Here is a 25,358-nt window from a genome sequence, read left to right on the forward strand (position 1 = left end):
ATTGTAAGTCACATGGCTTATGCCTCTTCGTGAGAGTTTGATATCTTGAAAGTTATTTTGTGAAAGTTATTTTCCATACCCCTTTTTTAATTTTAAGGTAAGAATTTTAGATAATGGAATTTTCCCCGTATATACTGAAGGGTGCATAATGACCATAAGTGGCGACGCACCCAAAAAATTAAAATCAATCAATCTCACGTGACAGATAGCGATATATTATGGCACCAAAAATTGGCATTATCTTTTTTTGACTTGTTAGTGTTAAGTTTCCCAAAATTCGCGTTTTTGTTTTAGAACATTTATCTGCCAGATATACCGAAACTTAATACTCCATTGTGCTTTTAAACTATTATTTTAAATTGTAGGTCACATGGTCTACATATTTTCATGAGAGTTTGATATGTTGGAACAGATTTTTGAGGAAGTAAAAGTAAAGTGCTCGCCTGCACTTTTCTATGAAGGTGTATAGGGGTGTGGAGTTAGGGTCCCACACTTTCTTGATCACGGCCGAAGGTGGGGGTGATGTGATCAGCACCACGCTCCTGGCTACATTTATCCCTCAAAGTTTCCTCAAGGTACCAGATTCATATGATGCTGGGTGGATGCCGGAGCAGTTGAATAGGTGGAAAACATCCCGGTTCTCCCCTGCAGGGGATCGACCCCGGGTCTCTCGCATAGTAGTCACATGCCCTAACGACTGAGCTCCATTATTACTCGCTTGACAAATGCCGATGGTGCGCACTTAGCTTGGTAATTCAAAGCATATCTCGTGCGACAAATACGAAGATGTGGCTCTCGTGTGACGGTAGATACGCACTCGATCTCCTGTTAGAACCCTGCCACTTTGCTCTGTGATGCTATTGGTTTCGATAGAAGTTGAAAAAATCGTGGCAAATACATGATTTAATGTGGCTGTCGGAATTATTTCATGTACGTATAAGTAGTATAACTCGATAGTTTACTCTTGAGTAAAATGTTGGAAAACTTGCATGTTCTATGTACACAAACATGGCCTAGAAAAGACAAGAATGTTGGATTTCATGGAATTTTTCGTTGTTTTAGGACATTTCTTTAAAAAAAAATCGCTAAAAACGCCAACAATTCGCATTTTATGCCAAATTCGCATTATTTCTATATTTCTAACGGGCGAAAAATGTGTCCAGACAATCACTGCACATTCCTAAACATAACTTCGCAGCAATTACCATTTTTCACGGTTTTGGCATTTGCGGTTCCCTACTAATCGGAAATTACCTTCTGGCCACCCCTTGTATAAATCAGTAGATGTAAAGTGAAAATTTAGCAGGGCTGACAGAGAAAAGTCAATTCTTGAAGAAAGTGATTTGCTTTTATGATTGAATGATTCGACTAAATATGATATTAAGATATTTACTTATTTATTATTAGTATTTTATTTCATAATATTGGACATTAACTTCACTCAGTGAGAGATTAATGACCACCTCTCACGAGTTTAAACAGACAGGACAGAGAGTGGCGTTAATTTCATTGCAATACTAGTGTTGCAGTAAAATTGAGGTTGCGAGCATGTACTTGCCAATTTTTATAACGTTCAGCAATGCAGATTTGTGTTTAACTTTTTCGTGATAGTATTCAATATATATTCCGTTTGGTTGGATTCTTCTTGATATCTAAAAATAGTGCAATGTCATTGTAAACGTATGTTAACTTGTGTGAAACCAGTAATACGTCAGGATGATGAAAGAAAACCTTCGTAAGCACTGCTACATTAAATAAGGTGAAGTGAGCCACAAGAGTAATCAAATTCCAGCAGCATATTTTCAGTCTAAAGCTCTTCTTGTTTATGCATGCGATTTTTGTTGGATGTTGCAGTCCATGCAATTTCTGTCGCATGTTGTAGTGAGATACTTTGTCGGTTGGCGATATTCGACAAAAATAGTATGTATCATTAGAACCTATTTTTTTCCATGTTCCTTCAGTTTGCCCAACTAAATGCCTTACTATCGGACGTCGCCACCCGCTCTTATACCCCCATCTGTTGACAAGTCCCGTTACTACTCCCATACGGACAAGAAAAAATGGTAATTCAATGCATTTTCCACGTAATATTCAGAGGCTTAACCGTTACTCCCCGATGATACCAGTATCATCCGAGTAAGGTCGAACTCGCCCGATGATACCATATGGTATCATGGTGCTGATTACGAAATGAATGTGCTTTCTGGACCTTCGTACTCTTATGTTTGGGTGGAAACTCTGACACAGGTCTGGGGCAAGCCTGGAAATTCATATTGATGACCAACCTCGCCCCCTCTCCGCAACATATCAATGCCACATTTCCGAACAGAGTTTCACATTTTGGCTCATTATTCAACTTGTACGGCACCCAGGAATATGAAGAAACATGTTTCCTTCTCTTTGGAAACATCCATTCCTTGAAGAGAATACTAAGGTTTGCGCCTTCTCCCCAAAATAGCGGGAGAAGAGGGGCAAACTACAGATTTTTATGCTTTTTTTTCATTGAAATTCGGTGGTCGCCCCCCCCCCCCCCAAACACTTCCTCGGTACGGTGTTCTGAATTGTACACGGTTGCATGCTCTGATGTTTTAGCTGCAAAACGAAAGTTATCCGAAGTAGATTGCTCCAATAGTGCCCAAGTTGTAACAATTTTCCTCCAAAAATACAAATTACCTATTTTTCGTAAAAAAAACAAAATCACATTTGGGCTTATTATTCAACTTGTATGACACCCAAGAACATGAAATATGTTTCATTCTTTTGTAAAATGTCCATTCTTTGAAAAGAATACAAAGTTCGCGGCTTCTCCCCAAAATAGTGGGAGAAGAAGGGGCAAAGTCCAAATACTTATTTTTTTCCATTCAAAATCGGAGATCGCGACCCCCCAAACCCCCCTTCCTTGGCTCGGCATTCTGAGTTGTACACGGTTGCATGCTCTGATGTTTTAGCTGAAAAACAAAACTTATCCGAAGTAGATTGCTCACATAGTGGTCGACTTATAACAATTTTCCTTCAAAAATGCAAATTACCCATTTTTCGTAAAAAAAAATATCACATTTTGGCTTATTATTAAACTTGTATGGCACCCAAGAACATAAAATATGTTTTATTCTCTTGAGAAATGTCCATTCTTTGAAAATAATACTAAAGTTTGCGCCTTATTTCAAAAATAGTGGGAGAAGAGTGGGCAAACTCCAGATTTTCTTTTTCATTGTAATTCGGGGGACGTGCCCCAAAGCCCCCTTCCTCGGTCCGGCGTCCTGAATTGTGCACGGTTGCATGCTCTGATGTTTTAGCTGAAAAACAAAACTTATCCGAAGTAGATTGCTCACATAGTGCCCGAGTTATAACAATTTTCCTCCAAAAATGCAAATTACCTATTTTTCGTAAAAAAAAACACATTTTGGCTTATTATTCAACTTGTATGGCACACAAGAACATGAAATATGTTTCATTCTCTTGAGAAATGTCCATTCTTTGAAAAGAATACTAATGTTCGCGACCTCTCCCCAAAATAGCGAATCAAGAAGGGGCAAACTACAGATTTTTACGGTTTCTTTTCCACTGAAATTCGGGGGTCGTGCCCCCAAGCCTCCTTCCTCAGTCCGGCGTTCTGAATTGTCCACGGTTGCATTCTCTGATGTTTTAGCTGCAAAACAAAAGTTACCCGAAGTAGATTGCTCCCATAGTGCCCGAGTTATAACAATTTTCCTCTAAAGAGTGTTCGAATTAAAAATTCCCGCCGAGAAGCCCGCGTGAGAGAAATTTCTCTCTCTCTCTCTCTCTCTCTCTCTCTCTCTCTCTCTCTCTCTCTCTCTCTCTCTCACTCTCTCTCTCACTCTCTCTCTCTCTCTCTCTCTCTCTCTCTCTCTCTCTCCTCCTGCCATCACTGGTTTCTGGCGCCGTAGTTGTGTTGCGCATAAAAGGGGCCTAAAAGTTGAGGCCGAAACTTGCGAACGAGATTTCCTGTTCCCGTGCAGAGTTCCATAACGATATCTTTAAATAAAATTTAAAAAAAAATTAAAAAATCAATGAACACGAAATTCCCTGACATTTCCCTGACTTTTTTTGACACCTCAAATTCCCTGACTATTCCCGGTTTTCCAGGTTTTCCAGGTCTGTCGCCACCCTGCAGACTTTTTAATAGGAGGTCATAGCACACAGAAAAAAAAATGGGCATGACTCGCTTCTTGATCACTTAGCCAACATATTTGATTCAAAATGGCAGAATTCATGTTTTCAAATAACTTATTTCTGAGCTATTTCTCAAAGGATTTACATTCCTCTTTTATTCTCGTTTGAATGCTCTAAATAAGACCTTCAATTGCTATTCTTATCACTTTTCATTAAATCAATAATACAGCTAGAAGTTTGAAAAATATAAATTTTACAAGTAGCATAGTCAAATTTATTCTTTATGGGAGAAATTCAGTTTTTATGTTACGGGATCTGGCCTTTTAAAGCATTTTTGTCCAACTTGATATGCACCCACTTATTGTATCATTTTAAGTGTTTAATATGTTTAAGATGTTAATTGTCTGTGATGACGTAATTTGTTTTCTTCAAATGAGTAGTCTGTTATGTTATGGACTAACCTTAAAAACATTCGATTGTGAGTTGTTAGGAGAGAGATATTATGGATGTTGCTGGAATAATGGAAGTGGTTTTGGAAATGTGAATGTGTTAATTTGTGTAGTGAATATAAACTTTAGGCTAAAAGATTAAAAAATCGGCAACTTACGTGTGTGAGTATGAGATTTTTTCGTACTACGTTTCGGAGGTTACACTACCTCCTTCTTCAGGTTGAAACGATGCTATTCAGACACCTGACATGGTGCCTCGTCGTGAAAGTGAAGGTTAAGGATTTAGGTTATAAAGTTGCTTGAAGGACACTTTCTAAAAAAGAATATAAATTACACATCTAAAACCGCGCAATACTATAAAAACAAAAGAACATCCAAGGTGAAGTCGGCGAACTACCGGTCAATGCTCAGGGTAGGCGAATGCACAGTGTCAGCCCGTACCTGGGGAAAGAGAACTTCCCCTCCTCGATCCTTCCAAACTGGGGCTCGGGAGTCACCAATCCAAGGAGAAGTCGACCTCCACCTCGGCGGCTTTCCTAACCTCAGGAGTGACATGGAAGCCCATTTCGTCCCTAAACGCTGCGGCTTTATCCCATTTTTTAAAGAAATTAACCCAGCCGTCTTCTAAATTCCCATCGTCCCTATTAAGTTTATTCCAATTTTTCGCGCATATGTAGGCAGCTTCATATACGTTTCTGTCCAATTTATTGTTAACCTCCCTAATAACCTCCCTTTTAGCAATTTTATGTCGGTTAACCAATATGTGTTCAGACAATCCAGTTTTGGGTATGCCCTCCTTAACGTCCTTATCATGTTCTCCCCACCTAACTTGCATACTTCTCCCGGTTTGTCCCACATATTCCTTTCCGCATTCACATACTATCCTGTACACTCCCTTCCGCTCTTCAGGGTTATTGCGCCTATCCCCCCTCCCTTTCTTATAGGATGTAAAGTGCTTTTCAATACTTCGGGGCGCTCTTACCCCACATCTTATTCCGTAACCCCTCACGGACTTTTCAATTTTCTCTGAGACCCCCTTAAAATACGGGATCCCGACGTAACATGTGTTTTTTTCACCGTTACCTATCTCAGTTTCTTTACCCTCTTTGCCATTTTGCGATGTTTCTTGCCTAATAATCCTTTTGGCTTTCCTAGCTACTTTTTCCAGGTCGCGGATAGTGTACCCATTCTTTATCCCCACCTTCCTTATCCATTCCCCTTCTTTCTCTTTCTCTTTCTCGTCATTGCATAGTCTTTCGGCCCGAATGAAAAAGTTAAGAAAAACATTTAATTTAGTCCTATTCGAATGTTGGGATCTCTTATGGAGGTACAGCTCTCCAGCTAACGGTTTATGGAAGACCCCTGTTACGATCTGTTGTAAAATGGCAAAGAGGGTAAAGAAACTGAGATAGGTAACGGTGAAAAAAAACACATGTTACGTCGGGATCCCGTATTTTAAGGGGGTCTCAGAGAAAATTGAAAAGTCCGTGAGGGGTTACGGAATAAGATGTGGGGGTAAGAGCGCCCCCGAAGTATTGAAAAGCACTTTACATCCTATAAGAAAGGGAGGGGGGATAGGCGCAATAACCCTGAAGAGCGGAAGGGAGTGTACAGGATAGTATGTGAATGCGGAAAGGAATATGTGGGACAAACCGGGAGAAGTATGCAAGTTAGGTGGGGAGAACATGATAAGGACGTTAAGGAGGGCATACCCAAAACTGGATTGTCTGAACACATATTGGTTAACCGACATAAAATTGCTAAAAGGGAGGTTATTAGGGAGGTTAACAATAAATTGGACAGAAACGTATATGAAGCTGCCTACATATGCGCGAAAAATTGGAATAAACTTAATAGGGACGATGGGAATTTAGAAGACGGCTGGGTTAATTTCTTTAAAAAATGGGATAAAGCCGCAGCGTTTAGGGACGAAATGGGCTTCCATGTCACTCCTGAGGTTAGGAAAGCCGCCGAGGTGGAGGTCGACTTCTCCTTGGATTGGTGACTCCCGAGCCCCAGTTTGGAAGGATCGAGGAGGGGAAGTTCTCTTTCCCCAGGTACGGGCTGACACTGTGCATTCGCCTACCCTGAGCATTGACCGGTAGTTCGCCGACTTCACCTTGGATGTTCTTTTGTTTTTATAGTATTGCGCGGTTTTAGATGTGTAATTTATATTCTTTTTTAGAAAGTGTCCTTCAAGCAACTTTTTAACCTAAATCCTTAACCTTCACTTTCACGACGAGGCACCATGTCAGGTGTCTGAATAGCATCGTTTCAACCTGAAGAAGGAGGTAGTGTAACCTCCGAAACGTAGTACGAAAAAATCTCATACTCACACACGTAAGTTGCCGATTTTTTAATCTTTTAGCCTAAAATTTATATTTAATTGTGAGTAATTCGCACATTACCAGTATGATATTGTGTAGTGAAGAAGTATTATGATCTAAATACACTTTTGTTTGTAATAAGAAGTTTAATTGTGAGTTCAAGTGTTATATATTTACATTAACTGACATCTAAATATATTTTTGGTGTGCGAGAGTTAGCCAGGTTAACGTTAACATATCCTTATCTGATTTCCCTCAACCTGAGGGCTTCATAGTAGGCTGATAGGTCTCAGGCTCGCCGTTCAGGAATAAACGTAAGTTGTTCCATTGAGAATAATCCGGGGAACGTAACAGGTGTAAACTTTTTGACGCCGCAACGCGGGACTCGATAAATGTGTTTGAGTAGGGTATGCAGAAGCGTAATTTAAGAAGTGATCGTCGTAAGTTAAAAATGGATACTTTAAGTTGCTGTTCCGATAAAGGGAAAGCTGATGATGAAGAGGTTGAGTGCAACGATTGTAAAAGAAGCTTTCACTTACGTTGTGCTGGTTATCCTTTGCCGAAATCGCAGTATAAGGGAGAAGAATTGAAATGTCTTATTTGTAAAGAGAAGGGTAACAAAGGAAGTCCTTGTTTGGAACAGTTGTTTAAACCCTGATGGAGAAAATGGAAATGGCAAGAAAAGAAGATAAAGAGGAACAGGAAAGGATAAGAAATGAACAAGAAAGAATCAGAAGAGAAGATAAAGAGGAACTGGAAAGGATAAGAAAAGAAGATAAAGAAGAACAGGAAAGGATAAGAAATGAACAAGAAAGAATAAGAAGAGAAGATAAAGAGGAACAGGAAAGGATAAGAAATGAACAAGAAAGAAAATAGAAGTTGGTTCTACAGAAGAAGGAACTGCGAGGGATCGCAGCGATCTTCTGGAGAAGAAAGAAGAACGCCATTCCGAAGAAGAAGATCGTATGGTAATAATAATTTCTCCCCACATCGAGATAACCGGTATAGAGGTAACTACAATTGGAGGAAGAAAGAAAGTGCTACACAGACGGAAGATTTCGATAGTGGAGAAACTAGTGTTAAACAATTAGATGTTACCACTTGGAATATGTCTGCCCCGTCCTACACTCCAAGAAACTGAGAAGCAGTTGTGGAGTTGAGTGGGTGGCCCCAGAGTTTGAAAAAGAAAATTTACTCCATTTTCATTTTGTTAATTTTCTTTTTGTTTGTGGGAGGATGCCATGATACGCACCCACTTATTGTATCATTTTAAGTGTTTAATATGTTTAAGATGTTAATTGTCTGTGATGACATAATTTGTTTTCTTCAAATGAGTAGTCTGTTATGGTTATGGACTAACCTTACAAACATTCGATTGTGAGTTGTTAGGAGAGGGATATTATGGATGTTGCTGGAATAATGGAAGTGATTTTGGAAATGTGAATGTGTTAATTTGTGTAGTGAAGAAGTATTATGATCTAAATACACTTTTGTTTGTAATAAGAAGTTTAATTGTGAGTTCAAGTGTTATATATTTACATTAACTGACATCTAAATATATTTTTGGTGTGCGAGAGTTAGCCAGGTTTACGTTAACATATCCTTATCTGATTTCCCACAACCTGAGGGCTTCATAGTAGGCTGATAGGTCTCAGGCTCACCGTTCAGGAATAAACGTAAGTTCTTCCATTGAGAATAATCCGGGGAACGTAACAAACTTTACACAACTGCACAACTGATTCTGGGTCTCGGACATTTCACTGGTTCTAAAGAGAAAACCAGCTGCTTTCATAATTTTACCAAAATGCTGGCACATATGAAAAGATAGGATTATACAATATAATGTATGCCAGGACCACCCAAAGTATGGCCCGTGGGTCACATCAGGTCTGTCATCTTACATGGCCTGCCTTAGTACTTCCAAAGCCTTTAATTTTATTTTGAGGCATTGACTTTAGTGTAAATATGCTGCAATATAGTTTGTGACCAATTACTCAAATAGTTATTGGTCCCGCATGTAAAAAAATATTTGGGTGCCGCTGTTGTATACTGCAAGAGAACATCACCAATTCATTCCAGTGCTCAGAACTCGCATGCTCTCTTCAAGATGGAAACAGAGCTTTAAATAAGTTCTGTAGAAAGCTCAATGGCAATGCTCATTGGGTTTGATAAGATAAACGATCACAATGGGGTCCTTTGTTTGTTCAAGATTGCTTGAAGCTGCTTATGAAACTTCGCTGAGCTATACCATCAGTTTTTCTCTGGGTTTAGTCACCACTTCAAGTGGACCCTTTAGTAGTGTGCCCATGGCTCACGCCCTGGAGCAAAACTAAATCAGCCAGCTAAACATCATGGAAGAAATATCGGCATCACCATAAGAAAGGAAACAGAAGCACAACATAACCTTCTAAAGCATGAGAAAATACAAATATCTCAAGTTTTGAAACAAGTATGCAGGCTAGTCAAAGATGATGAATGTTCCCTACAGTACCACCTCTCAAGATGAAATCAACAACAAAATTATGGTAGACTACATTGAGCAGTAAGGGAATCCATTCACCTTATCGTAACATAGCCCTAACGGCTCGCTACTCGCTTAGCACATGTCAACCAAAAGGGTAGGTACACACTTGACCAGATTAAATAAACGAAATGAAATATGTTTATGAACCCATAGATGTCGTGATTGAGAATGACAAACAAAATGACACAAGGGAAGCTTAAACTTACACTGTTCGGGCATGCAGTCTCGAACCCCTCTCTCTCAAAACCTCCACTTCTACTCTCTCTCAAAGTGATCTGACCCCTTTTCCATCACTCCCGGCCCATTTTGTCCTGTTGTACTTCGCAATCGCATTGCGTTCATCCCGGCAGTGACCAGACATTTACCTGAGAAACTCCTGTCTCATCATCTTTGAGTTGAGACACTCATACCTGCACCGATAAGACATTCTACGTTATGCAACAAGGAACAAGCCAACAGTCTTCATAAGATGATCACAAAGAAAGATTTCACACCAGAAGATAGTGAATGTAAGTTAAATGTTCTGAGTTAGATCAAGAAACATACTTTTCCCTTATTAGAGACATATTTTCTTTGATATAAAATCATGCATGGTCCCCTTTTGAAAGCTGAGAAGATTAAGAAAAAAGTCAGCTGCTTATCAACATGCAAACAGATAATGCAACTACACAGGAGTACATACATTGAGATACCTACAAAAAGGAGATACGGAATTCAGAAACTGCTTTCATATGATCTATCACGAACATATTTCTTTCTGGGTAAAAAATATCTTTCAAGAAAAGTGTGAAGTACAAACTCAGCATTAACATGAAAAGTTGGTTCGTGAACCATCTCCAAAGGACCTTCCAGCATCAGAATTAAGAGACTACAGTCATGGGCGTAACTAGGATGGGGCAGACGAGGCTGTGCCCCGGGGCTCCAGAGATATGAGGGCCACAAGAGGCCGAAATACTGCAATGGATTTTTTTGACTTATCTTTTTTTTAGACTGGCCCATTGCATTCACCTTATAATGATGTGAGAAAACCAAGCCTGGTGGCCTCGTATAGGTGCACATCTGCAGTAATTATGCTGCCATTTCCCACTATGCTAAGCAAAGAATGCTAGTGGGGTAAAACTATACAATTTTAACACAATTAAGCTAGGAATACAACGCTGGCCGGAAAATTTGTGTATGTACAAAAAAGAACCCATCAACCTGCACCTCAAGCTCCTAGCATATGTAGGATTTTTTTCAGAGGGGGCTGGAATACTAATAGCTGCATTGTAGTAAAGGCTGTATGCAAAGTAAAGAAAAAAAAAAGTAAAGTGTTCCCCTGTGCATAGCACCACGCCATGAAGGCGTATAGGGGGTGTGGGGGTAACGCCCCACACTTTCTTGATCCGGTCGTGAGTGGGGGTGATGTTATCAGCATCACGCCCCTGACCACCTTTACCCCCCAGGGTTTCCCCCAGGTACCCATGTTATTCGACGCTGGGTAGGCGCAGGGCCGCTTCCACCGTTAGAAAAGTTCCCGGATTTGAACCGGCCGGGGATCGAACCCGGGACCTTTAGCATGGTAGTCAGACGCGTTACCGACTGAGCCACCGCGGGCGGTATGCAAAAATAATATTTTATAAATACTCTTTTAAAAATTAGTTTTAAAAGTTCTTCAAAGACAAAAATGGTAATCGGGTATCATTTCAAGGGGGTTGCACTTAGCACTTCTGGTTTTCCCAAGTTCACTGCTTTCATTTGAAAATTTTTATTTTCTCAAAATTTCGGCTCCCCCTGGGCAGTGCTTCAATCTTATTATGCACACTGCGCTAGTCATGATGTGTGTGTGCATGTGTGTATTGTAAGGAAGTTCTGCGATGGCAATATTTAAAATCTTGATCAAGAAATAAGGACAACCCAACTTTCAAAGGCTTAATCCAACACGATGGGCCGGAATATAAGAAGCTGTGTGTGGTCTAAAAGAGAAGTTTTATGATGTTTTGAAAGTGTTTCCTGATATAATATTAACAAGCAGGAGGCCAAATGAAACAAGTGAGATTCTTGGTTTTAAGAGGAAGTGTAATTTTATTACCAAGTGTTCAATGTAATGTCTTGGAGCAGATAGATATCACTTCCAAGTCATCACAAGCAGAATCTCTTGATATTATGGCTGCACATGATCTCTTACGGAATGCTATCTTAGAGATACCAGAGCTTTGAGGATCAATATTTGAATTACTTGTAGAGGAAACGAAGAAAAATATATGCCAAGTGGGAGATTCCAAAAAGATAAAGTAGCACACTTACGAATTCTGTCAGAACCAACCGAAAGAGCTGATTCAAAGTATTGATATTTTACCCGTGATAGACACAATTTGCTCACAACTGGACAATCGTTTTAAAGAAATAAAAGTTGTTGAAAACACGTAGAAAGTGACATTGAACTTCCTAACGAATCTGGAAAATTTGCAAAAACCTTTATTAAGTCACAATATTATCAGTTAGAAGTTATTTCAAACACAAAATAAAGGACACGAATTATTTGAAAGAGCTTGCTGATCTCATTGTGATACAACATGGTTTGTTGACTTCCAGTTATCCCCTGATGTATGCAGAGCTTTTCTCGTGTCACTTAGTGTTCCTGTTGCAAACGCAGAGAGATAGTTTTTAAATTGAAAATTAATAAAAGAAAAGAAAATGCTATTTATGCAGTATTATGAGCCAGGAACGCTTTAGTGGTCTCACTTTAATTTTAATTGGAAATTACAGAACAAAAAAAAATAATATTAACAAAGTAATCGATGCTTTTTTGCAGACAAAAAAATCAAGAAATAAATCATATAAGTCTTTTCTTTAGTCTAACATTGTAAATAATAATCAATAATGTAAGCACTGTAATCAATAATTATTGATTAATTATAATTAATCTTTACAGAATCTATTTTATTAGTTATTTTGTACCCATACTTTGTTGTTATTGTTTCTATCATCTGTAACAAATATTTAATCAAAGCAAGAGAATTATATTTACTTACACCCGACATGCCAAAGTTATGTTTTTTTTACTGGTGGATCCAGCCACTATAATATATAGTGGTAAAAGGGGAGCCCCACTTGAGTAGTCTGTCCCGGGGACCTATGAGTCTCCCATGTAGTCCCCAGACTACAGTAGTGATTGACTTCATGACCCAAGCTAGACAGATAATAATAATAAAATTTGATATGGAAAAAGATTCTACTGATTGCACGACATAATACATGCATACACTATGCTTTTCATCTTTGCAGTGGAAAAAGCATCAAAAGAATTGACTGATGACCACAGAAGAAAAATTGATCCTATTGATCTTGAAGCTCCGAAAGATAAACCACCACTTCCAGCAAGCATGAAAGCATACTGGCCATCCACATTGAACAAACAGCAGCTGAAAGCAGGGTTGCTATATGTCCCAGAATCAGGTGGGAAAGCAGAAATAATCACGACTATACTTTCATGAACTTGTTTCTATTTAAATGAGTGGACATAATTTTAAAACTTTCATTTTTCAAAATAATCTAACTGTACTCCCTCTAAATAATACAGTGTGTTTCAAAAGTCATGCAACCCAAACTTTGAAAATGTATATAATGAAAGCCATAAGATATATTTATAGCGGGTTTTCTGCAACTTCGGTACAAAGAATGTTTCAAGCATAGCAACATACCAAGCCGATGTCGTTGCAATGCCCTCCTCACTTTCAAAAAAATAAGGGCCGATGACACCATGATATGACACTGCACACCATACTATGGTGATATGTAATGAATGCTCGTGAAGCTGACAAGGATTTTCCTTTGCCCAGTAATGGAAATTCTGTTTGTTAACGTAGCCGCTAAGGTGGAAATTGGCTTCGTCTGACACCACAAATTGTGAAGGAAATTGGCATCCTCGTTAACCTTAGCCAACATCAGTTAGCAAAAACAGTTATGCAACACAGGGTCATGAGGATGTATTTCCTGCACAATCTCTAACTTATAGGTGTGCAACTGTAATTCATGCATTATTCTTTGTACGTTTCTTCGACCCAACTGTAGCGCTGATGAATGTTGTCGAACTGAGCAGCGAGGGCTCCTCTCAATGGCAACTCAAACTGATTCCATATTCTCTAGGGTACATAACACTCGAATGCCACCTGGGGTGTTTCTCTTCATGGCTAAAACAGTTTCTTCGAAATTACGCACCCAGGTTGTAATCGCGTGAGCCAGAGAGACACGACCATGTCATCTTAGCTGGCAATGCTGCCGAAATACCCTTTGTGATGCAGTCACACTATCACCATCACAGGTTGCATGATAAGTATAATTTCTGAAATTGTGATTATTACGACAGACATACATTATTGGGCTATTTGGATCAAACTACGTATTGATTAGTCTGTGTGAAGGAAACGGCCAATTGGTAGGAAGTATGCGTAAACCAGATTTTTCATCTTGGATCAACGAGTCAACAACTGTAACTAAATGGGACGAAGTTAAGTGGATTTTGCAAGCAGTGATGTCCATTTGAAGAGAGACTCCAGTGAACGGAGTTACTCAGACGAAGCTATAGAGGTAGTCACGTTAGGCACTGAGATGAAGTATTCCGACCAAAAATCGAACTTCCCCCTTTTGGAATCAAAAAGAATATTCTTCAGGTATGTAAAGTGAATACTAGTGGGATTGTGTTTGGATAAGTCAGTGAAGTGAATATATATATATTATATATATACAGGGTGATTGGTAATTAGATGTATTCCCTGAAAGGGGTTAAAGTAGAGACAATTTGCAATAAATTTGACCATATGATACCCCGTCCGAAAATTAATAGTTTTCGAGATAATCGAGTTTCTATTGTTTTTTCTAAAAATGACAATTGTCCACATAAAAAGATGAATTGAGAAAAAACTGATAATTGTAGGGAACTTATTTAAGCGTTTTCTGATAGCTAACAAACAAGTGGTTCGTTTAAAAAAAAGTTTTTTCCAAATAACAATCACAGGTAAGTACCGGGTGGGTCTAAACTTACAAGTGATGATAAAAAAATGCACTCTTAGTTTACTTGGCAACGTATTAATAACAAAAATGGTATGACACGAACCGTACAAATTACTTAAATTACTTCTTTGAGTCATCAGCTATCCAACAAGGTACAAATGTTGTTAACATTTACATTTGTGTACAAGAAATAATACTTCATTCATCTTCATGTGTATGGAATCAATGAACAATACAATTAAAGAACATTACACGTCTTGCTCTTGTGGGCACCTCAATTACGAATGCAGGCACGTAAGTTTTTACGGACATTTGTTCTCTTAACTCGTGATGTGATGGTGGCCTTGACGTGTTGACCAGCTGTTAAGATCCTCTCCCTGAGCTCTTCTTGCGAGTTTACCGGTGCCTTGTCATGTGGCTCCAAATGTAAAAGTCGCAAGGCGTCAAATCGGGGGATCGAGCCGGCCAGGGAATAGGTCCGCCTCGGCCAATCCATTTCTTTGGGTACTTTTCATCCAGCCACTGTCGTATGCCCAGGCAGAAGTATGGATGGGCGTAATCAACAATCATTTCATCGAGCCATTTTTCCTGCCCCAAATCTTAAATGGCATCACTTATGAACATTTTTTGCGGAACGGGATGGCAATGTTGTTGGAGGAGCTACAAGACATGACATGATTTATCATCATGATGACTGTCCAGCTCGATCCCCCGATCGATTTGATGCCTTGCGACTTTTACATTTGGAGCCACATGACTAGGCACCGGTAAACTCGCAAGAAGAGCTCAGGGAGAGGATCTTAACAGCTGGTCAACACGTCAAGGCCACCATCACATCACGAGTTAAGAGAACAAATGTCCGTAAAAACTTACATGCCTGCATTCGTAACGGAGGTGCCCACAAGAGCAAGACGTGTAATGTTCTTTAATTGTATTGTTCATTGATTCCATACACATGAAGATGAATGAAGTATTATTTCTTGTACACAAATGTAAATGTTAACAACATTTGTACCTTGTTGGATAGCTGATGACTCAAAGAAGTAATTTAAGTAATTTGTACGGTTCGTGTCATACCATTTTTGTTATTAATACGTTGCCAAGTAAACTATAAGAGTGCATTTTTTTATCATCACTTGTAAGTTTAGACCCACCCGGTACTTACATGTGATTGTTATTTGGAAAAAACTTTTTTTTAAACGAACCACTTGTTTGTTAGCTATCAGAAAACGCTTAAATAAGTTCCCTACAATTATCAGTTTTTTTCTCAATTCATCTTTTTATGTGGAAAATTGTCATTTTTAGAAAAAACAATAGAAACTCGATTATCTCGAAAACTACTAATTTTCGGATGGGGTATCATATGGTCAAATTTATTGCAAATTGTCTCTACTTTAACCCCTTTCAGGGAATACATCTAATTACCAGTCACCCTGTATATATATCTATGCATAGATTGACGTAACTGGATTGAGATATTACCTTGTTTCATGACTAAGCTCAATTACGAGCACGAAGGGTTGAATATGCAAACGTTAATTTCAAGAATTATTTGACTGACGTACAAGTTGCAAGCATGTATTAATGCCGATCAAAACCCCTCTACTAGAATTTGTTGAGTGTGTTCAGACCACTTGTGCATTCAATGTGTGGATCTTAACAGACTTTTGACCTTGCCTAGTAAATTAAAATAGTAATTATGAAGAGCACCATTAGCCAGTAAGATAAAGAAAGCATAATTATAATTAGATGCTAAGGTTTTATGGAATGTATGTTCTTGACGAAACCAATGCTAAATCGACGCGTTGGATTAATGAAGCATACACATGTATAACTTGCATCAAGGTTATTTGCCATTGCCCATGCGCAGTCAAGTTGTGCCAAATGTAGGGCTGTAATCTTTAATTGTTGTTGGTTAATATTAATATTTATATCATTGGACACCGGTCGTCTTTTGTTGTGATATTACGTTTGTATTTTGTTGTGAATCAATAGTTAATACTTTGTTGCAGCGACTATTGAAATAAATGTTAGCAATCAAACTTAAACCAAGTGTTATATTGTTAAACCTTGCATTTCCGCATAATAATTTGTGCTGTAAAATAAGTTGCTTGATAATCCAATTAGATACCAAAGATAAATGGTGTAAACTTTATAAACTTAATACAAGTACTTTGCTGGATTGTACACTCATATTATGTAAAATTGTAAGCGAGTACTACCCTCACTAACAAGGACGTCTATTGTTTGAATATTAGAAAAGGTAGCATTTAATATTGTGAATGTTCCAAAACGTGTTCTCAATACGTAGTTCACAAGTTTCGATATCAGAGATTATATCCCTGTTTGATGGTTCTCGTTTAGGAGACTGAGGCGACGTGCAAATAACACGTCATTGTCTCAAACAAAAGAATCTTTGTAATTGGTTAGGCATAGGACATATTCTTTCGATCAGTGCCTCTGGGTCACAACTTCCAAACATTACTACTTTTATTGTCCACCTTAACCCTTACACAACTAAAAACTCAGAGAAACAAACCACATTGGTGAATGTAAATACATCAACTTACCAATATACATAATGATGGTCCACACAAAAACAATTCTCCTCCCAACTGCACCATCAACATTCCAAAACCAGAAGGGAATGAAAGTTGCATAGAAAATCTCATCTCCTAGAGCTGCTCCAACACTGAACACATAGAACCAGAACCAGTTGCCTATGACATAGTTCTTTCCTTCAGACTCTGACTCTGAGGACTGGGTATCTTCCTCACACTCACTAGAAGGTTGCTCCGAACTATGAAGGCTACACTTCTCCGCATTGCGAGAGTAACTGTTCCGTTGCCTCACAGGCTGCGCACTGGATGTCACATCGTTACAGTTAGTCTGACCACATTTACAATCCTTGCTAAGACCCTTTGCTACACTGTTAAGTCTCTGTTCGATAGCTTTATCGGATGGTGGAATTCCATTGCTTGAATTATGGATCACTCTGACACTAAAGTATTCTTGCACTTTCACAACTAAGGCTGGGTCTTTGAGGTATTCAACATACTGCCACATGGTTGACTTTGAAGATTTATGTTTAAAGGGTTCTATCTTTGTTCTTAGTACTGACATAGGTGGTTCCTTACCCGTGTCCTGCAAGAGAAGAGCAAAATAATTATTTCACCAAGAACAGTTTTCAACAGGATCAATATGAACCACACAAATGAATGTGCACTTGCTTTCAACATAGAAGAGGACAAAAAATATTCTCATGATTCTCTAGACCTGTAAAAAATGAAAGCAACTGTAACCTCAGTATGCCTATGCAGGACCAGTATATATTTGTCCATCCTTGATTTTTGAGAATGTTTGCTATGAGGTTTTGTGACGTGTTACAGAAAGAAACTTATAGTTTCCATGGTAGTGGGTGGCAGGTGATTGCATAGTCCAATTTCCAACTGTGTAATTATTTTAACAAGATGTGGGGTGAAGAAGGATTTTTCGAGTACTGAATATTAGATTGGTAGACTGGAAGTACGTTGAAAAAAAAAAACAAATTTCAAGTAGAATCTTTTTATCATGTAGAAAACATTGTATGCACATGCAGGAGAGGAAACAACATCGACATATGAAAGAAATCAAACCTAAAAATTCTAATTACTGAAAACTGTATATTTAGTAAAAATGTAACCATGTGACATTAGAGCACGAATCCTGCTCACACAAGCATATCAGAGATGGATAGAAAAATATCACTCAACACAAAAGATGCCATACTAAGTAATCAGTATGCCTTTTCAGTACTGGTGTATGATTAAATCCATATTGAATTACAGAATCGGTACACATGGATATTGTAGAAACAATTCTCCAATTTTTTTCTTTGTTGCTTGTTTTCATGGAAACTAAGTCTGATGAATTTTCTGAATGTGAAATATTGCATTTAAGTAGTGCATGTTATATGAACAAATATATCTTTGCTGAAACAGAAATTATGATTCAGCAAAGAAATATTTGTTTACCGACAACAAAACCAATAATTAAAATAACTTACAATTAAGAAGAAAGTTATTTTTCATATTGTAATTGAGTATGTAATAAATAGCTTATTAAAAAAAGTGTCCTAATTATGTATTTCTTCAAATAACCAGGATTAATTGTAATCAATGAATGTGTTAATTGCTGTGTGGCTTTTGCGCACACAGCTGCAAAAAGCGAAATATTTATGTAAAAGTGTATTTCGGTGTTCATGCTCTGCCTAGGTTGCTTTTTGCTAGGTAGTCCGGGAAGACAATGGTTGAGTTTTCTCAATGGCTTCCCTGTTTGAAAGGTAACAATAGGACCGTGCCCCGGTGGTTGGAGGGTGGGTCGTTTGTCGGAGGTATAAATACTGGTTCCGACTTGTTACGTTCTCTCATATCTTTTCACTGGGTGAAGTATGGTCAGCATATTGAGTTTTCTGGTTTAATGACCAGCATCTGTTAATATTGCTTGAAGTAGACCCCACATTGTCTTCAAAATGCTAGGTCAACATGGAAATTTTGGAGTTCTCACCATGGATTGAATCCGAACTTGCACCAAAAGCAGGAAGGCTAACAATTAAGCTCAGCGAGAGATCCAGGACAATATTCCAGGTTTGGCATTTTGCTCAGTTTTTTCAACACAAAAAAAATTAAATTAAAAAAAAAATTACAGGTTATGTTTAAAAATATATATTTTAAAAATGAAATACTTTTTCTCCCTGGTAGTAATATATCGTAACATTCAATTTGTATTGCTTTATACCCTGTCCCAGCTATCTTTGGATCAGGCATATGAAAACAAGTCTCTGCGCAAGTAGTGACACAAAATGGCTCCACCAATGAACACGTGAGAGGGAACTGGATTGCGTGGAGCAACTGCAGTTACCAGCCTTTGCAGCAGTTACTCCAGAGATAGTTGAAACAGAGTACAGTTGACTGAATCAAAACTTATTTATGTCCTAAAATATTTGTCCAACAGCTTCATTCTCCTCTTCCTGGATGGTGTAACAGTTAATGCTGTTGCTTTGTGATCGGTTCTCAGGGTTGCACTCCCTGAGGAGGCACATACGTGTATTTTGGTGTATCCAACAATCTGACTTACCAGATAGGGGCTACAAAATATGTTACAACCAGTGCTTTTCTTTTCTGGCAGTCAACAACGGTCCTCCATACTGGCACCTTATTATAGGCGAGGACTAATACCATTTAATTTTAACAAGAGAAATGCCTGTGATTGCAGAGGTCCCAGGTTCAAATCCTGGCCTAGGCATTGGTATTCTTTGTATGTCCCTTCATCAATTTCATCATATCATCACTCATTCTCATCTTCGTGATTAGCCAAATGTGGCAGAAAATCAAACAAACAAGAAAAATGCATAATGTGTGTGTGTGTGTGTGTATTTGGATGCACCATCGTTTATGATCATAACACAATTCTACGTAGTTGTTATGATGAACACAAGCAACACAGTAACATAACAAATCAACTAGAATAGTGCTGGAACCTTTCTTCCCAGAAAAAAAAGCAATAACTAATGTTTTTAGAGTGAGACTTTTAATTTTATCAATCAGGTTTGTTACTTTCTTTACCCTGCAACGATACTCAAATTTAAGCATGTTAAAGTGTATGTTTTTCAAGATTCAGCACATTTACCAGTAAATACTACTAGTACTATTAATACAACGAGGCGTATTCGTAAAGTAAGTACCGTTTGCAAATATTGCCGCTGTAGCGCTGCAGTTACAACCGTGTGAGTTCTCGCTGACGTCCTTCATCCATTAGTAAGCCACACACAGTCGTGGGAGCAGGTCATGCTTTTTCTTCGTAGGTTTATGAAGGTTTGAAATGTTCAAGAAAATCAATCGGTCCGCCGACTGTGAAGTCCAGTCTGTGATTCGTTTTCTCAATGCATGAAACATGAAAACGGTAGACATCCACCGTCAACTGAGAGAGATCTTTATTTTTTATGTTTAAAGAAGGTCGTGAGACAGTTCACGATGAGCCAAGGAGCGGTCGGCCATCTGTTGTGACCGAGGATTTGGTGCGTGCGGTCGACACGGAAATTCGTGAAAACAGACGCTTCACAATGTCGTCACTTTCCATGGAATTTCCACAAATTTCAAGAAAACAAGTCCTCTACGAAATTGTGACAGATCGCCTGTAATTGCGGTCAGTGTTACGACGAGGATGATGATGATGGATGGCTTTCATCACACGCGGGAACATTCTATGACAATGGGATACAAAACCCAGTGCCACGCTATGACAAATGCTTGAAAAATGGTGGAAACTTCATAGAAAAGTAGTTTAAGGTCTGTAGAATGCAATGTAAATAAAGAAAGGTACAAAACTATTTTACTTTATTTCTTACACCCTTTCGGTACTTACTTTCCGAATATATTAGTGAATAATCCATTCTGAACTTCAGTTTATGAAATAAAATATTGTGAATGCAGTGTTGTGCCAATGCTGGAATGAATTATGCTAGAGCTACAAACACTTTTTTTTTATCTCAGTTATTTAATTTCCTTACAAGCTGCCACAGACCATTAAATAATCCAATAATACTATACAACACAATGTGTTAAATCTGCTTCAATACAGTTTGTTCATAGTTCATCACAGTTGTGTTTTCCCATTCTATTTCTCCTCAGTGTATTATCCATGACAAATTATAAGTCTGCCATATTACATTGTCTGGCTGATTTCGTACAAAATATTGGGCTGCTATGGAAATGACAATTCCCATGGTCAAAACATTTGACCCCCAATTTGGTCCCCAAGGCTCCTCAAACATGCACTATATTTCAAAACATTGATTGTCAAACCATAGCCCGCTACGATCCTTCCAGGACCGGCACTCAACCAGTTCGCATGTTATTCCAAGAACGTACAATTTCTACCGCAACCCACCAAATGGCGCTGATTCCAGACCACGTCTACTTCTACCAAAGCCGCTTCAAAAGCAGGTGAACTTTGCAACTGAGATACTTGTGATATAAGTATTTAGGTCTTTCAAACATTTCTGTCAATGAGGAAGCAATTAATTTCAACACAATTGGGATGAAGAATCTGCAAATAAGTTCACTTATGTCTTCAGAATGATCATTATTCGTGGAACACATTGCATTTTCTCAAAGCCGGTAGTAAGTTCTGTATGTTCTTGTAGGTTTCGCTTTAAAACACACTGAATAAGAGAGGCACATAATTTTCGATGAATGTTATGAAAAGTCTACAAAACACGAATGAAAGTGCAAGATGGATAGTGCATCATTCGATTTATGTTACTTTAAAACTTAGGCCTATATGTGCCGAACTACAGGATGAGGTAGATATTTATGCACTGCATTTAGAACAAGGCATGATTTCTATAATTTTGTTAGTTACAAATAAATTCATCAATAAGCAAGGGAAAATAGGTGCCGAGGAGCTCAAAGGAAAGCCAATAATAATAACATAACAGAGTGAATGATTTATGCTCTGAATATCAAAACGTATATATGCTTAATTGAATTAGATTGTTTTACATAATTTTTCTTCCAAAATTTGGCTAATTGCCACGAAAGTTACATATGTACAAAATGGTGTGACACATTAGCATATCCAGTGAGGTGCAAGGAGGGGCATTCCCCTGGAAAATGAAGCATGAAAAATGTAATTTAGTTCAGTGTTTCTTACGTGAAAAGTAAAATAAATATCGAAGTTTATATTCACTGCCTGACTGGGAAAGCGTTGTTTGCCCCCTCAACAAAAAAAGGTTTTTGTTTTTCCTGCTGGAAAATAACTTTGTCCCCTCCCCCCTAGAATGAAAGTACCTAGGGTATGGAGTTAGATCTTCAAACATTCTCGATCTATGAGATATTGGAAGTTTTGCGATCAGCACCACAATCCAGAAGCATTTTCTCATCCAGTGATGTCAACCTGGGTAACACCAAGACCACAGACAAATGTATTAGCCAGACATTGATCCTAGGCAGCAAACTGATACCCTTTTGTGCAGGAAAACTGGTGGAAAATCTTTCCTGGGATGACTACCCAGGGAATCGAAACGGGTCCCCCACGTCGTAGCCTGAATCCCTAAAGACTTCCTTCTTAATTAAAGTATTCGAAATTCACAGCAAGGTGAAAGACATTATCTTACTTTTGATAGATTACACAGTGGTAGTAGAATGTGAGTGGTTCTTTTCGGCATGCTATGAAAACATGGGTCATTGTTGCTTAGCCAACTTCCAGCAGCAAAGTTGGATATAATTATTCAAAGTTTCTTTTATAACAAATCTCAGGTGAACAGGACTATTCTTCATGATATCAGGCACTTTCCAGAGTTTCAACAGCCTTCCCAATGGCGCAGTGATAGCATAGCATCATCGCCTTGTAATCAAAGGGGTCCTGGGTTTGATTCCTGGTGGAGAAACATCGTGGTTCAGATCCCACTTTAAAGTGTAGGTCCAGTCCCGATTAGCCTTAAGCCTTACTGTGCATAAAGTAGACTTAAAACACCAAATCAACCCAATCCAATCCAGCGTTTCAACACTTGGAAGTTAAACCACTGTTCCCAAATAGCTTACATGTACGGCTGTTCTTGTTCTGACTTGTACTGTATTTAGAGATGATTGGTTTTATTACTTTGTGGCAATAGTAAGCATAACTTCCACAAAATAACAATTAAGGATCTACTCAATAGCACAGTAAATGCGCACAGGTGGACATACAAAATCCGCTCTGCACAGGTGCCTCTAGCGGAGAAAAATGGAATTTCAGCGAGCACAGAAAATCATATTTGTAAGGACGAAAGCGCTGATGCTGGTAGAATCGTAGCGAGCTATGGTCAAACTATAGATTAAGTGATGCCCTAAAATTCTTAAAAGACTTTCTTTTCTTAAGGGGGATCTAAAGCCATGCTAAAGCATAGGCCGAAATTTCAAAGGATAACCGTACAACTAATATAGATACGGTAAGGAATAAATTTTCCGAAATAAAAGATTGTTTTATTCACTAGAACCTGTGATCCTTATAATTTTGTTACGATTGACTGTATTTAAGTAAATAACAGAAAATATAAGGTCTCCGTCATGTTCAATCTGCTGCGTACAGATGGCGCTGAAGTGGTAGTTTTGTCAATACCGGTGCATTTTTTTTCTTTTATGACTAGTATGGAAGATTTGTGGTAAAACAAGGATCACATGCTCTTTCCGCAATTATCTGAAATACTATGTGAAGAAATGAAAACATTTTGTTCCTTCGGAAAGTAGGTGTTATCATTAAAATTTTTAAAGTGGCGTTTCGTCGCAATACACTCCGAGGTGGAGATTTTAGCCAACACTGTTGCCGAGATTTCACTCAGTGTTTTCTACCGATATGATCAATACGAGCACTTCGAAATCGTAAAAGTTAAACCCCGTTACCAGAGAATAACGAATCCAGTACATGCTGGAAGAAGGGAACATCTGAAAAAACTCAAACTCAAAGGTCAGTCTTATATTAAAAAATGCTTGTTGCTTAATCCATCAAAAGCAAAACGTTTGTAATATGCACGAGTGATGCAGAATGTATGATATATTTATATGTTGAGGAAATACCTTCCGATATAATTTTTGTGAGAATATCGCTTCAACTTGTCTACCTTTTCAATGCAGCATGCATTTTCCCTTACAAACGAAGATGATAATTATTTGCAATTGTAACATCAGAAGAGAATGTTATTTTAAATTAGACGTAATGCAGATAATTACAGTTTTGTGATTATTTGTAGAGCATGAAATACCTTGATATAAATTATATTCTGGCATTAAATCGATATTGCACAAAATGCTCTACTATCGTTCCTGTGAGATTATTTTCGTATTTCAATGGTGCTATTCAAATGTGCGTACATCGGAATTTGTACTACAAATCAGTAGTTCATTAAAGTTTAGCTTTGCCCTTGTACATGGTTGGAATGAGTCGTTTCTGACCTGTTTTGAACACGATTTATCTCCTTTTTGTTTTTAAAACTTGAACACAGTTCATAAAGCTCACAAATGTTAAATGCATTAAATAGGTTAAGCTAAGTTAGGTTGGATTGGAAAAGATTTAATGCGAGATCCCCGAATTTTGTAGGCCACAAGTTCTGCACAACATTCTGCTTTCTTCTTTCACAGAATCAGGTCAGAAAATTGGTTTTGTAATCTGTATAAAACTCTTAGGTTTTCTCCATCTTTCATAATTTTGAACGCCTTGTAACGATAGTGCATCATTTCAAATAAGTTCATGCTTTATGTATTTAAAGTGTACAAGAACACCCTAACAGCTAAAAGAGTAAAATCTTAACCATCTACCAAACAATAGTTTGCATGTTTACTGAGAATTTACAAATTAGTATAGATTAGTAAAGATTACTAGTTCATATATTTTACAAGTGCAAGGCCAATCATTTATTTGTGGGTACGATTGATTTTCAGAGAAATCATAATTTGTCCTGATTATGTTTCGAATATTTGATTCAATAAGCTACTGAAGTCAGAGTCATATATAACATGCTCTGTAAAAATAGACCTGAGTCACTGAAGTGAACCGATACTAGGGTGACCAGACAGGTACATTCAAAAAAAGACGACAGTGCCTGGCGAAAAAGGAGGACAAAGCCCAAAAATAGAAGACACCGCAAAAAAAAAATCGAACCAGATTTGCAATTATTACTCTTAACCCTAGTTTACCCGACAAGAGGTGGAAAGGGGGGAGGGGTTGTTCCCGAAATGGACCCGAGCTGACTGAAACGGCATTCTGGTTTCATGAATATCTGAAACCTTTACCGTTCCGTATCATCACTGTTGTAATCGGAGATAAAAAACAGACAACAGCAAGATAATGAATGTAAAGCATTCTGTTTTGAGCAAATTTCCATTTTGAACCCTAGGCTGTGCCGGACAGAATTTTTTT

The 25,358-nt window shown here is 38.2% G+C and overlaps 1 protein-coding gene across 1 annotated transcript in view; it reads right to left on the reverse strand.

Annotated features, from left to right (window-relative positions):
• LOC145985043 (sphingosine-1-phosphate phosphatase 2-like) overlaps positions 1-25,358 on the reverse strand; it is a 63,779-nt gene that overhangs the window by 25,474 nt on the left and 12,947 nt on the right. The window contains exon 2 of the mRNA XM_083118558.1: positions 16,997-17,570. Within this exon, the coding sequence (XP_082974684.1) occupies positions 16,997-17,549 (553 nt within the window). The 5' untranslated portion in view covers positions 17,550-17,570. The remainder of the gene's footprint in view (positions 1-16,996; positions 17,571-25,358) is intronic.

The sequence above is a fragment of the Lepisma saccharinum genome, chromosome 3 (assembly GCF_977018435.1).
Source record: "Lepisma saccharinum chromosome 3, izLepSacc3.1, whole genome shotgun sequence".
NCBI lineage: Eukaryota > Metazoa > Arthropoda > Insecta > Zygentoma > Lepismatidae > Lepisma > Lepisma saccharinum.